Raw genomic sequence first — 14,963 nt, 5'->3', positions numbered from 1 at the left:
CATCATAGACAACATCATCATCATCAAACATCTTCCCATCATCGAAAACATCATCATCATCATACATCACCCCATCATCATCATCATACATCACCCCATCATCAACAACATCATCATACATCACCCCAACATCAAACATCACCCCATCGTCAACAACAACATCATCATACATCACCCCATCATTAACAACATCATCAAACATCACCCCATCATCATCATCAACATCATCATACATCACCCCATCATTAACAACATCATCATCATACATCACCCCATCATCAACATCATCATACATCACCCCATCATCATCATACATCACCCCGTCATCAACATCATCATCATACAGCACCCCATCATCAACAACATCATCATACATCACCCCAACATCACACATCACCCCCTCATTAACAACATCATCATACATCACCCCAACATCAAACATCACCCCATCAACAACATCATCATCATCATCATACATCACCCCATCAACAACATCATCATCACACATCACCCCAACAACCTCAAGACGTCCCAAATCACCGTCGCGTCCCCTTCTCATCACCCGCCCACCCCTCCACCCCTCGCTCCCTGCAGCCGAGGGGCCGGCTTCCCCTCGCAAGGGGTCCCTATCCCCCGTGGGTACCCGTTCTGGTGGAGGAGGCGCCCTGTGCCGAGCAGGTCGGGACCAGGGGGAGGACGAGGAGGATGATGATGATGAAGAGGTGGGCGACGTGGGCGAGGTGGGCGAGTGGACCTCTCGCCGACGGTTCGCGCCTGCCCATGGCTCTGTTGTCACGTGGAGTGAAGCAGCAGCATCGTTAGCTCCGTGCGTCCGTCGGTTTGTCCGTCCATAATGTCGTCAATAACGTGGCCAAGTCAGTTGAATGATTTCGTCGATCAATTAGTCGGTCAACTAACGCGTCACTTTCTTTTGATCAACTACGTCAAATCATCTTCTTGGTTCTTTCGGTAAAGTCACGTAGAAGGGAAGTAATAAAATAATAAAAATAAAACATAATAAAATAATTCTCAGTGAGTAATTCTCAGTGAGAAAAATTAAACATAATCAAATAATTCTCACTGAGAATTCTCACTGAGAATTACTCACTGAGAATTATTTGATTATGTTTTATTTTTATTATTTTATTACTTCCCTTCTACGTGACTTTACCGAAAGAACCAAGAAGATGAATCCCTGCAGTCACGAAAGCTTTAAATCGAGATACGTCAAATAAGTGAACGGGTCCACAAGACGTATGCGTACTCTTTGGTTCTGTAGGTAAAGTCACGTAGGTAGAAACATTATAGATCACGACGTTTCGATCGCAACACAAGCAATCGTCGTCAGGTGGGACAACCACAGCAAGAACAAACGCCGTTTCGATCGCAACACAAGCAAGAAAAACATCTATTATTTTTCTACCTACGTGACTTTACCGAAAGAACCAAAGAGTATAGATTCCTGCAGTCACGAAAGCTTCAAATCAAGACGTGTGCATCATTCGCTGAATCAAGCCATCTCGAAAAGGAGTTCATCGATTGCGACTCGAGCGAGGAGTCCATCTCTGGACGCCGCGTTCACAGCGGCGCGGTCTTCGCACTCAGCGGCTCTGCGGGTCTGCGGGTCCGTCCGTGTCACGGTCAGCCGTGAGTGTGTCGCCGGTCGGTGTGTGGGGTGTGATGAGCGTCACGTGTCAGTATACCATTCGCGTGCACACGTGGCGTGTGTCTCGTGTGACCAGTCAGAACTCGCCCATGAATGAGTCCACCGGTTAAGTCCATCGCTTCGTTCATCACGAAGGCAAATCGTGATAATCAATCACGAATGTGATTGTGGCTCGGGCGCCGTGTGGTATCGATCAGTTCCGCGTTGTGGCAGGGTGCGCTGGGTGAGATGGGTGACTGTGCCTATGCTGCGCCTATGTTGTGTGTAAGCTGTGCCTATGCTGTGTGTATGCTGTGTGTATACTGTGTGTATGCTGTGTGTACGTTGTGTGTATGCTGTGTGTATGCTGTGCCTATGCTGTGTGTATGCTGTGTGTATGCTGTGTGTATGCTGTGTGTATGCTGTGTGTACGCTGTGTGTATGTTGTGTGTATGCTGTGTGTATGCGGTGTGTACGCTGTGTGTATGATGTGCCTATGCTGTGTGTATGCTGTGTGTATGCTGTGTGTACGTTGTGTGTATGCTGTGTGTATGTTGTGTGTATGATGTGCCTATGCTGTGTGTACGTTGTGTGTATGCTGTGTGTATACTGTGTGTACGCTGTGTGTATGATGTTGTGTGTATGATGTGCCTATGCTGTGTGTATGCTGTGTGTATGCTGTGTGTATGATGTGTGTATGTTGTGTGTATGCTGTGTGTATGCTGTGTGTATGCTGTGTGTATGCTGTGTGTATGCTGTGTGTATGATGTGTGTATGATGTGCCTATGCTGTATGTATGCTGTGTATATGCTGTGTGTATGCTGTGTGTACGCGGTGTGTACGCGGGGCTGGGCGTCATCCGCTAGCTCACCCCACGCTGACGCCGCCGCACTCCGCTGGGCAAGTCCCCGACACGCGCGTGGGGGTCCCCCCTCTGTGAGCCATCGACTCCTGGTGGTGGCTGATTGGGTTCCGCTGTCGGGGTCCCTGTAACCCAGAGGCTGAGTGTGGGTCCCTGGTGAGTGGGTCCCCGCTTCTTGAGGTTCAGTGGGTCCCTGGTACCCGGTGAGTGGGTCCCTGGTCCCGGGTGAGTTAATCTCTTGGCCCTGGTGAGTGGGTCCACGCGTCTTCAGGTTCAGTGGGTCCCTGCTACCCGATGAGTCCCTGGTACCCGGTGAGTGGGTCTCTGGATACGGTTGGCGACGAGGTCCCGGGTGGTACCGAGTCGGGTCCCCGTGCCGCCCGCGGCCCCGCTATTTATAGCGGCTCCCGCTTGGGCCGCGACCAATGAGATGGGCGTGCCCAGGAGGGGCTGAGCGATGCGTCGGTTCATCGAGACGGGACGGGATATTGTAGCCGCGCAACGACATTGACCCCCCCGCCCCCCCCCCCCCGTGTAGCCTTGTCACAGACTGCTGGAGGAAGTGCTGTGAACGAGCCGCTTTGAACGCCAAGCCCAGCCGCCTTTGTCTCCCCAATGCTGATGCTTACAAAGCCGTCTTTGTCTTCCCCAGGTACTCATTTAAGGCTGAGTCGATCTACACAATACTGTGCTGGAACCCCAGGATCGGGTCAAATATTCGCCACTATTTCTGGTCGTGAGCGGGAATAGAACTCGGGTCGCCGTGTTCGTAGCGCACGCAGTGCACTAACCACTGCGCCACCGCTCCCCATGATGCAAACAAGACAAAGTCAAAGATCCCCCGTATAGCCTTAACAGACTGTTGGGGCAAGTGCTGTGAGCGAGCACCTATGAAGGCCGGAACGGTTCACGAGGGGGTGGGTGACCAGCACCACGGCCGACCGCCTTTGTCTCCCTCGTGGCGATGTTCACACATCGCGCCAGGAACTCATTTTAGGCTGAGTCGACCTACGTGCGTCCCAGGACTGGTTCAAATAATCGTCACTGGTATTGGCCGTGAGCGGGAATCGAACTCGGGTCGCCGGCTCGTAGCGCAGCGCGCTCACCGCTCCACTACCGCCTCCCATGATGTATACAGAACAAATACAAAGATCCCCCGTATAGCCTAGACCAGGGGTCGGCAACCTACGGCTCCGGAGCCGCATGCGGCTCTTTACGGGCTGCTTCTTGACGATATGTACGTATGTACAGTATGTACTCAGATGCATTGCGGCTCTTGAAATACTGAATTTTGTACCGAATTGGAAAGAAATGGCTCTTCTTGTTATTTTGGTTGCCGACCCCTGGCCTATACCATACTATTGGGGCAAGTGCTGTTAGCGAGCACCTAAGAAGGCCGGCACGACACACGAGGGGGTGGATGGCCATCACCACGCCCGGCCGTCTTTGTCTCGCAAGTGGCGATGTTTGCACATCGCACCAGGTACTCATTTGAGGCTGAGTCAACCTACAACACAGACACAGCCACAGGCAACTGGCACCCTACACACATGACGCACCAACACACGCAGACACGTGTCAGCCTTTATTTTCATTTACCTCCACCGGGTGCAACACCTACGTATGCGCCGTCGCAGTACCGCATGTTTATCAGTACTGTAGGCGTACACACACGTGTACTCTATCCAAGGCCGTAGCCAAGGAGTCAACATTGGGGGGGACCAAATCTTCCAGGGGGTCTGGGGTCCCCCCCCCCCAGAAAAATATCTAAATTTGAAAAGAATTTCATGCCTAAAATATTCCAAAATTCACTAACACACAGGATTGACTTTCTATTTATTTTTTTACAATAATGTCTAATAGTGTATTGTATTACATTGCTCTGTTTTTTACCTTTTCTTGTTTCATTGTATGTAATGGCATAGATTAGGGATTAATACAGTACAACCATAACCACAATCATATTAACACATCTATTTTATAGCAACATATTGGGGGGGACATTTTTAGCATATTTGAATATTGGGGGGGATGTGTCCCCCCCAATGAGTGTGTGGATGGGGGGGATGTGTCCCCCCCAATATATATTATAATTACGGCCTTGACTCTATCTACCCATGTGCGTACTGCGTAGACAGTACACGCGCCAGTGTGTGTGTGTACTGTCTATGAAGTACACGTGGTGCATGCGTGTGCTGAGTCTATGCAATGCAAAGACGTGCATGCGAGTGTGTGACGATATCTATGCAGTACACCCACACACTCGTGTACTCCACGAAGCGCGCATGCACGTATATGTGTGTGTGTGTGCTGCAACACCAGTGACGATTATTCTGAACTGGTCCTGGGCCTCCCCTAGGTCGACTCAGCCTCAAATGAGTACCTGGTGCGGTGTGTAAACATCGCCACTGGGGAGACAAAGGCGGCCGGGCGTGGTGCTGGCCATCCACCCCCTCGTGTACCGTTCCGACCTTCATAGGTGCTTGCTAACAGCACTTGCTCCGACAGTCTGTTCAGGCTATACGGGGGATCTTTGTACTGCATCGCCTCAGTACACACGTCGCAAAGATTCCTTCAGGAAATATGCCGATGCAGATTCGTGCTGGGTACAACTGCATTTGCAAGTGTGATTTGTAACTTTTTTGCTGTGGTTTGCTGCCTTGCCCAAGCTTGGCAATTGATGTACGGCACTCCCCTTATGCAATTGAAACATATAAACTTTATCTCATGTCTTTATTTTTAATTATTTTCTTACCTTTCCGATACTCTGATCGGGGTTTTTTTTGTACTGTTTGTTGTATTTGTCTGACCCGTCCCATACTGGACATCTGTGAAAAACAGCTTCACAGCTTTTCGGATTTCTCAAAGGACAAATAAACATTCTGATGGCGTGCACCGTGCCCACGTGCTGTGCCCGCATCTCATCAGACCACGTGGACCGGCGACTTCCGCTCCGGTGGCCACGTGACGCGGAAGCGGCGGCGCTGCCTTGTGAACACGTGGAGCGAGAGGCAGCCATGAGGTGAGCAGAGCGAGGCCGCCGCTTCGTGTGTCGGAGTTGGGGAGTCTGCCGCCTTCGTCTCGGGGCTATTGTGTCGGGGTTACAGGCATTGGCCGAGGTGTGGTGGCTAAGGCGTCTGGGCTATGGCCGGGGTTAGGACCCGAAGCTGCGGCTCGCGGCGTCTGCCGTACGCGGCGCGGTTGCCCCGGGGCCCCGCGGCGAGCAGGGCCGCGGGGTACGAAGAGCCGAGAGGGGACCCCCCCCCACCACCCCCCCACCACCCCCCCCACCGACTACACTACGCAAATCGTCCGGCTCGAGCTCGTCGCGTCTGGGTTAGGATTGGGGCTCAGCTCTTGGGGGGGTTTGGTCAGGGCTCGAGTTGGAGTTCGGGTTCGAAGCGCTCCATGCGGCTCGTGACGACGGACCCCCCTACCCCCTCTTCCCCGTACTGATGATGATGGTGTTGTACTGATGGTGATGCTGGTACTGATGATGATGATGCTGGTACTGATGATGATGATGCTGGTACTGATGATGATGCTGGTACTGATGATGATGCTGGTACTGATGATGATGGTGCTCGTATTGATGATGATGGTACTGATGATGGTGTTCGTACTGATTGATGATGATGGTGCTGATGATGCTGGTGCTGATGATGATGGTGTTCGTACTGATGATGCTGATGGTGTTATACTGATGATGCTCGTACTGATGATGATGGTACTGATAATAATGTTCCTACTGATGATGATGATGCTGGCTGTGCCCGCAGCTCCGCAGACCCCGTCGCTGTCCCCGATGGCCGCCGCCTGCTGGTGCAGTTCCGCGACGAGAAGGGGGCCGCGCTGGCGCCGCCGCTCGACCTCCCCGCGGACATCAACGCGCAGCGCCTGCAGCTCGTGTGCGACGCGCTGCTGCCTTCGGTGCGACCCTCCAGCCCACCCCAACCACCCCCCCACACCACACCCCCCACAACCCCCACACCACCCCCCCACACACACACACCCCCCACCACCCCCCCCCCCACCACCACCCCCCCCCCACCACCCACCCCCCCCACACCACACCCCCCCACCCCCCCCACACCACACCCCCCCACACCACACCCCCCACACCACCACACCACCCCCCACCACACCCCCCCACCACCACCCCCCCCCCACCACCCTCCCCCACCACCACCCCCCCCACCACCACCCCCCCCCCCACCACCACCCCCCCTCACACCACCCCCAACACCACACCCTCCCACACCACACCCACCACACCCCCCCCACACCATCCACCCACCACCCCCCCCCCACACCCCCCCACACCACACCCCCCCCACACCACACCCCCCCCCACACCACACCCCCCACACCACCACACCCCCCCCACCACCCCCCTAGAGGAGGGGGAGCGGCGAAACTTGACGAAATCTCTCCCGAAGCCCCCCCCCCTCTCGTAGCGGCATTGAGCTCCCCCCCCCCCCCCCCCCCGATCGTGTCGGCGTGTTGCGAGAGAGCGTGCGCTACGCTGCGCTACGAACCCGGCGACCCGAGTTCCATTCCCGCTCGCGGCCAACACGAGTGACGATTATCTGGACCGGTCCTGGGACTCCCCTAGGTCGACTAGGCCTCAAATGAGGACCTGGTGCGGTGTGTAAACATCGCCAGCAGGGAGACAAAGGCGGCCGGGCGTGTTGCTGACCACCCACCCCCTCGTGTGCTGTTCCGGCCTTCATAGGTGCTCGCGAACAGCACTTGCCCCAACAGTCTGTTAAGGCTATATGGGGGATCTTTGTCTTGTATGCATCACGTGGAGCGGTGGCGCAGTGGTTAGTGTACTGCGCTATGAACGCGGCTAGCCGAGTTCTATTCACGTGCGGTACTGCGACACGGCGCATACGTAGGTGTTTCACCCGGTGGAGGTACATAAAAATGAAGGCTAATATCTGAGTTACAGGCGTCGCCTTGCTGACGCGTGTCTGCTTGTGTTGGTGCGTCATGTGTGGAGGGCTGTCACGTGGTGCCAGTTGGCTGTGTGGGTGTGTTGTAGGTTGACTCAGCCTCAAATGAGAACCTGGTGCGATGTGTAAACATCGCCACTTGGGAGACAAAGGCGGTCGGCCGTGGTGCTGGCCACCCACCTCCTCATGAACCGTTCCGGTCTTCATAGGTGCTCGCTTAACAGCTCTTGCTCCTGCAGTCTGGTAAGGCTACACGGGGGATCTTTGTGTGTTTGTGTGTGTGCGCAGGACGACCCCGCGCCGCTCGCCTTTTACGTGCACGAGGTGGAGATCGTGGAGTCGCTGGAGCGCTCGCTGCTGCAGGGCCAGCCGGCCGCCGAGACGGAGCGAGCGCTCGACGTGGTGTGCCAGCCGCAGGCGACGTTCCGCGTGCGCGCCGTCACGCGCTGCACCAGCTCGCTGCAGGGCCACGCCGAGGCCGTCATCTCCGTCGCGTTCAGTCCCAACGGACGGTGAGTGCGCGTCGCGGCGCGGAGACGAAGGGTCCCCCGTGTAGCCTTCGCCGCGCTCTTGGAGCCAGTGTTGTCGGCGAGCACCTATTCAAGCCGGCGCGACGCACCGTGGGGTGGTGTTGCCAGCGCCACTCCCGGCCGCATTTGCCTGCCCAGTGCTGATGTTTACACGTCGCACGTTGGTACTCATTTAAGGCCGAGTCAACCGAAAGGAGGCCCAGGACGGATTCAGATATTCCCTGCCATTGCTATGAATTGAACTTGGGTTGTCGGGTTCATAGCGCAGCTCGCTAATTACTGCGCCACCGCTCCCCACGCACGTACAGTCGCACGCACATACAGACATTTAAAAAGCACACGTGAACGCGTGTACGCACACACATGCACGTGAACTCGCGCTCAAACGCACGCATGAGATGGTGGTAGTGGTGGTGATGATACTGGCACTGGTTTTCGTGGTGGCAGTGATATGGTATTGGCGGTGGTATTAGCGGTGGTAGTGGTGGCAGTGGTGGAAGCGGTGGTGGTCTCCTCTCCTGTTCCCGCGCGCTGCCCCAGGTTCCTGGCAAGCGGCTCGGGCGACACCACCGTTCGCTTCTGGGACATCAGCACGGAGACGCCGCACTTCACGTGCACAGGTGAGTGAGGGTGGCCCGCATCCAGCGGTGGATTGACCGCAAAGGCTGTACATGGGCACTCATCGTCTTGGCCGTCTTTGTTGTAAACCTGTATAGGTTTTTTTTTTATACAAAGCGTCACCCCCGTGGGGTCGTCGTCTGTGTGATGATGATGATCGCGGCTGCTCTGTGTGCTGGCCTCGCTCCAGGCCACAAGCACTGGGTGCTCAGCATCGCCTGGGCTCCTGACGGGAAGAAGCTCGCGTCTGGATGCAAGAACAGCCAGGTAAGGGGCAACCGCTCAACCGCTCCACCGCTCAACCACACAACCACTCAACCGCTCAACCGCTCCACCATGGTGTAAGCGTGCGGCTGTGCAGGTAGCGAGCAACTGTGCAACCACTCAACCACAAAGGTGGCCACGCAATCACACAACCACTCAACCACAGTGATAGTGAGTGGACACGCAACCACACGGTTAACGACCAACCACACAACCACTCAACCACAGGGATAGTGAGTGGCCACGCAACCACACGGTTAACGACCAACCACACAACCACTCAACCACAGCGATAGTGAGTGGCCACGCAACCACACGGTTAACGACCAACCACACAACCACTCAACTACAGGGATAGTGAGTGGCCACGCAACCACACGGTTAACGACCAACCACACAACCACTCAACTACAGGGATAGTGAGTGGCCACGCAACCACACGGTTAACGACCAACCACACAACCACTCAACCACAGGGATAGTGAGTGGCCACGCAACCACACGGTTAACGACCAACCACACAACCACTCAACCACAGCGATAGTGAGTGGACACGCAACCACACGGTTAACGACCAACCACACAACCACTCAACCACAGCGATAGTGAGTGGACACGCAACCACATGGTTAACGACCAACCACACAACCACTCAACCACAGGGATAGTGAGTGGACACGCAAGCACACGGTTAACGACCAACCACACAACCACTCAACCACAGGGATAGTGAGTGGACACGCAACCACACGGTTAACGACCAACCACACAACCACGCATGTAGTGCAAAACCACTCAACCATGCAACCATGGAGGTACTGCCCAACCACGGCTGCTTGTGCCCCATGCCCCCATGCCCAATGCCCCATGCCTCCATGCCCCCCGTGCCCCCGTAAAGCTGGGGGGAGTGTGGGGGGGGGGGAGTGAAACCCCTGACCTGCAGTGTTGCCTGTCCCCCCCCCCCCCCCCCCCCCCAGATCTTGCTGTGGGACCCGGAGACGGGGCGGCAGGTGGGGCGCGCTCTGACGGGGCACACCAAGTGGATCACGTGGCTGTGCTGGGAGCCGCTGCACCTGTGAGTCGGCTTGCCGGTGTGACGGCGACGCGAGAGCCACAACCGTCGCGCCGCCCGTGTTGTTGCGCAGTCTCTCCGTCGCGCGATTGTAGTTGCGCATTTGGTTTATAAACATTTAGCTTCTTGACAAAATACGAAATAAGCTCGTAAGTAAATCTCATATTGGCCGCGGAAACTTGCACGTTGAGCAATTGCAGTTGTAAATAAATACCCACCACCAATTAAACTACGATACCTACCACCAGTTACATTATAATACCTACCACCAATTACATTAACGCTTTACAAAACATCTATCGGATAAATGACGGCTCATCGGTTAATTAGTGCTTAATTGTTGCGTGACCGACGGCATGTGCGTTTATAGAACGTGAAATGGCAATGATTTGGCGGCCCATGCCGGGCTAGTGTTGGGTGAGCTGCACTTGAACGAGTCCGGCGCTGCGCTTGAGCGAGTCTGGGGGACGGTTCCACGTCGTAGCGACGCTCCGTGTCCAATTACCGCTCCCATGGAGGTGGTTGTCACGCAGCGGTGCACCGTGCCGTGTAACTGCGGCTGCGTCCGCCCGACCTTCCTGACGTAGCGCCCCCCCCCGCGGTGATGGTGTCGTCCGCAGGAACGCAGAGTCGCGGTTCCTGGCGAGCGCCTCAAAGGACGGCACGGTGCGCGTGTGGGACACGGCGCGCGGGGCGTGCGATCGCGTGCTCGCGGGCCACACGCACTCCGTCACGTGCCTGCGCTGGGGCGGAGAGGGCCTCCTCTACTCCGCCTCGCAGGACCGCACCGTCAAAGTGTGGAGGCCGCACGACGTGAGTCGCCGCCCGTGCAAGTGCCCGTGGGTTTTGACGAGAGGGCGGACGTGCAGCGCTTGCCACTGTTGTATCGCGGCGTCGCGGCGGCGCGGCTTCACGCGACGGGGAATCCGCTGGGAATTCGCGCGGAGCAGTGCGACCCGTCGTGCTAGAGGACGGGCCCCCAGAAGTGGATTTCACCAAACTAGCTCAGAGATCCAGACCCAGCGACCGCTGGTTCACACAGCCAGGGGGCAGCACTTCCCACTGCTTCTACCACAAAGAGTAACGTTGGTAGCTTCACAATGAAACCAAAGTTATCAATGCTCAGGACTTGAAGTTAGCCAAATTAAGTGCAGTGATTTTGTTTGTTTGTTTTTACAGTCATTGGCGACCGAGTTGAGACCATTGACTTGAGAACCCGGTTTCATCGCTGGCAGGGGCTGTAAGCCGGATTCACACCCAAGATCTGTGAACCACCCGGCCCCACCTCATTGCGCTTTTATTTTAATATTTTTCCATATTCCTCCAAATTTGGAAGTAGTTATTCCGTGACCTCTATTGACGATCAATGACCCACATTTTATCCCCATATCTGGGGCCGCCTCGGTGCTTGGAAGTTACCGCACCGTCCTGGGGATGCCCGCTGGTCCTGCGCGATCGCATTGCCATCGCTCATAACCCGCTGACCCTCACCTCCGCTGGTGTTGTGTGCGCGTGTGTGTTGTGGCACACGCGCAGGGCGTGCTGTGCCGCACCCTGCAGGGCCACGGACACTGGGTGAACTCGCTGGCGCTGAGCACCGACTACGTGATGCGCACGGGCGCCTTCGAGCCCAAGCACGCCACCGTCGTCCCGCGCAGCAGCACCGCCCCTCGTGAGCCCCCCCCCCCCCCCACCTCGCGGAGACGATTACACGGCAGCAGCCTTGGCGATGACGAGCTTAGTCACGTGCTAATAACACCGAGAGATGAACTGTTTGCTGCACGTATGGGCGTGTCAATATAACGGTGCAGCCGTGTGTGTGTCTGTGTGGATCTGTGTCTGTGTGGATCTGTGTCAGTGTTGAGTTTTTATTCTTGTCTCTCCGTCTCTTTCTCCAGTGGACGAGCTGAAGGAACAGGCGCTGAAGCGATACAACCAGGCCAAGGTGAGCACGCTGGGGAATCTGGGGGCGTAGTGTGGGGGATGCATGAGGGGTACCAAGACAAAGATCCCCCAGGTAGCTACGAGTCGACTTTTGGGGCAAGTGCTGTTTGAGAGCACCGATTTGGGCCAGAACAGCACACAAGGGGGTTGGGGGGCCAACACCGTTCCCAGCCTTCTTTGCCTCCCCGGAGGGATACGCCGTGCCAACAGGAGAATACACGCACACAGATACGCACAGAGAGGTACACGCACAGAGGTGTATACACACAGAGCGATAGACGCAGAGACCCCCTCTGATCATTCAGACTGCTGGGGCCAGTGCCGTCAGGCGAGCACGGGGGCCTGGGCTGCGTGTCCCCGCCGAGTGGCCCGTCCAGTGGAGACGGTGCCGCCCTCGCTGACCGCCGGCGCTCCCCGCAGGAAGTGCAGGGCGAGGAGCGGCTCGTGTCGGGCTCGGACGACTTCACGCTCTTCCTGTGGCACCCGGCGCTGGACAAGAAGCCGGTGGCGCGCATGACGGGCCACCAGGCGCTCATCAACGCCGTGGCCTTCTCCCCCGACGGGCGCATCCTCGCCAGCGCCTCCTTCGACAAGTCCGTCAAGCTGTGGGACGGACGCACGGGGAAGTACGTCGCCCCCCTTCCCCCCCCCCTGCACCACACCGGTCGACCCCATTCCCGACTCGCGATTCGAGGTCCGGGCTGTCCGTGTCCGTGAGCGGCGGTCACGACGCCGTTAAAAGGGGAGGGGTGGGGGGGGTTGGCGACGCTCATTCTGCGTGGTGCCGCCACGCAACTTGCTCTCGACCTTGACCTCTCCTTATCTCACTTTATTACTCTAACTGCTGCCCTGGACCACGATAACCATTGTAGCCACTGCTACCGTTCTCCCCACCACCGTTCTATGACCGTGATCACCCACTCCAACTTCACCTGTTGCTCCGAACCTGACCGTCTCGCCGCTTATGCCGACCTCTCTAACCTTGATCCGTTGCCCCCGGTTCCTGACCTCTCGCCATCGAGCCTGGCTTTTAACGCAGCGGAGTGAGCCCTGACGGGAGGGGGGGCGGAGTGCGGTTGGTCCCTTCGCCACGTGCCGCTCTGTGCCGCTGGGCTGCCGGGGGGGGGTGTCGGTGCAGGGGCTGCGGGATCACTGCGGGGTCACTGCGGGGTCACCGCGGGGTCACCGTGGGGTCACCGCGAGGTCACTACGGGGTCACTGCGGGGTCACCGCGGGGTCGCCATTGCGGGCGTCGGTTTAACCGAGATGGCTCTGGTGTCGGCGGCGACAGGTTCCTGGCGGCGCTGCGCGGCCACGTGAGCGCCGTCTACGCGGTGGCGTGGTCGGCCGACAGTCGGCTGCTGGTGAGCGGCGGCAGCGACAGCACGGTGAAGGTGTGGGACGTGCAGACGCGCGCCCTCTCCGTCGACCTCCCGGGCCACGCCGACGAGGTATACCCCTCGCACCGCACGCTCGGCCACCTCGTTACAGACGTGCGGCAGATCTCGGCGATGACAACGGTGGTGGTGGTGGTGAGAGGTGGTGGTGATCACGGTGATGATGCTGGTTGTTGTGGTCGTAAGTACGGTCGTGATCCCAAGTGAGTATAGCGGTAGCTTTGTTGATGCTAATGAAAATGGTGACGGTCATAGTGATGATGATGATAATGGTGGTGGTGGTCCTATGTAGGTGTTTGCGGTGGACTGGAGCCCGGATGGACAGAGAGTAGTCTCTGGCAGCAAGGACAAGATGCTACGGATGTGAGCAGCTGTCCATCATGCACCCCCACGCTATAGCTATCCCAGCAGGCACCAGCTGTACCACAATCCACCAGCTTTTCCAGCATGCGCCACATGTCTTAAGCGTTCAACAGCTATCCCAGAAGGCGTCTTGAGCCCCCATTCACGAGCGGTGCGCGCTCGCAAATTTCCAACCCCCAGTGATTTGTTGACTTCCAGTGGTTGTGGTTTCCTTGCGGAGGGGGGGGGCGGCCTTGCACACCACTGATATAACGGCGTGCGCTCTCTTCATCGACAGATGGCGGAAGTGAGGGCGGCCTGCCTGCCAGCCGTGGGTGACTCGCCAGTGGGGGAAGTTCGCCGCTCTCGGGGGCACCGCGACCGCCGCTTGCGGTCTCCGCCAGCAAAGTCCGCCGTGGCTGCCCCGCCCTGTGTACCTGTTGCCTCCCCTACCCACCCCTGTATCTTGGTGGGCAAAGAGGCTCGTGTATGAAGGCCCAGGGCAGGCAAGAGGGGTCAGCGCGACGGTGCACCCGCCGTGGGATTGGGCGGCCCGCGACCCAGCGACGCCTGTTAGCGATCGTGACGAGCGAGGCTTTTTCTACCGGTGTGTTCCGTAATGTAAATACTCGTTTTACCAATTGATAAATAAAACAGCGTTAACTTTGGTATCGTTTCTGCGCGATGACATTACCGCGTGGCATCAGTCGATGGCGCGCGTGACGATGCGTCGATTCGTCCGTTTATAATTATCGGCGCTTGCGGTACGCCAATGGGATTCGCAGGTGATTGTTGATTTGGGCCACAATGATCTGGCCAAATGTGACACATTCTCCAATAACACTGTGGCCTCAAAATAATAAAATATACAAGAGGCGACGTTTCAGACAATGGGCCCTTCCTTCCAGCAGAGACGCGAAGACCGGCCATTGCCGATTGAATATTTTATTTATTTTAAGGCCACGGTCCTATTGGCGAATGTGTTGTTTATTCAGTATGCACCACTGCCAACGCAGCAGCATTAGCAGAAAATTATTTTTCGATTTAAAGCTTTCGTGACTGCAGGGATTCATCTTCTTGGTTCTTTCGGTAAAGTCACGTAGAAGGGAAATAATACAAATAAAATATTAAATACAATTCTTACGACGTTTTGGCCACAACACAAGCAGCCGTCCTCAGGGGAAGAACAGGTCTGTCGGAAAGACAACAGACGCTGTCTTTCCGACAGACCTGTTGTGGCCGAAACGTCGCGAGAATTTTATTATATTATGCTTAATTTTTATTATTTTATTATTTCTCTTCTACGTGACTTTACCGAAAGAACCAAGAAG

At 56.4% G+C, this 14,963-nt stretch overlaps 1 protein-coding gene across 2 annotated transcripts; it reads left to right on the top strand.

Moving 5' to 3' along the window:
• Positions 1 to 5,451: 5,451 nt before the first annotated feature.
• On the top strand, positions 5,452 to 14,085 carry NLE1 (notchless homolog 1). 2 transcript variants are annotated; one of them, XM_078873599.1, is made up of 13 exons: positions 5,452 to 5,529; positions 6,287 to 6,437; positions 7,754 to 7,977; positions 8,536 to 8,615; positions 8,804 to 8,880; positions 9,855 to 9,952; positions 10,570 to 10,762; positions 11,510 to 11,621; positions 11,848 to 11,894; positions 12,314 to 12,519; positions 13,185 to 13,344; positions 13,583 to 13,653; positions 13,931 to 14,085. In XM_078873599.1, the coding sequence occupies exons 1-13, from the start codon at positions 5,525 to 5,527 to the stop codon at positions 13,941 to 13,943; spliced, it is 1,437 nt and encodes a 478-aa protein (XP_078729725.1). In that variant the 5' UTR covers positions 5,452 to 5,524; the 3' UTR covers positions 13,944 to 14,085. The 2 variants fall into 2 exon arrangements, with proteins under 2 accessions (XP_078729725.1, XP_078729724.1); XM_078873598.1 differs by having other exon boundaries at positions 11,486 to 11,621.
• The last annotated feature ends 878 nt before the right edge of the window (positions 14,086 to 14,963 follow it).

The sequence above is a fragment of the Lampetra fluviatilis genome, chromosome 37 (assembly GCF_964198595.1).
Source record: "Lampetra fluviatilis chromosome 37, kcLamFluv1.1, whole genome shotgun sequence".
Lineage (NCBI taxonomy): Eukaryota > Metazoa > Chordata > Hyperoartia > Petromyzontiformes > Petromyzontidae > Lampetra > Lampetra fluviatilis.
The sequence above is the reverse complement of the archived record's forward strand: the minus strand, read 5'-3'. Positions and strand labels throughout refer to the sequence as shown.

Excerpts from the sequence above, each read along its gene's own strand:
- NLE1 (XM_078873598.1), top strand. Across the intron at positions 8,616-8,803 it reads GCCGCACTTCACGTGCACAG|GCCACAAGCACTGGGTGCTC; the intron begins GTGAGTGAGGGT and ends GCCTCGCTCCAG. Across the intron at positions 10,763-11,485 it reads AAGTGTGGAGGCCGCACGAC|GGCGTGCTGTGCCGCACCCT; the intron begins GTGAGTCGCCGC and ends GCACACGCGCAG.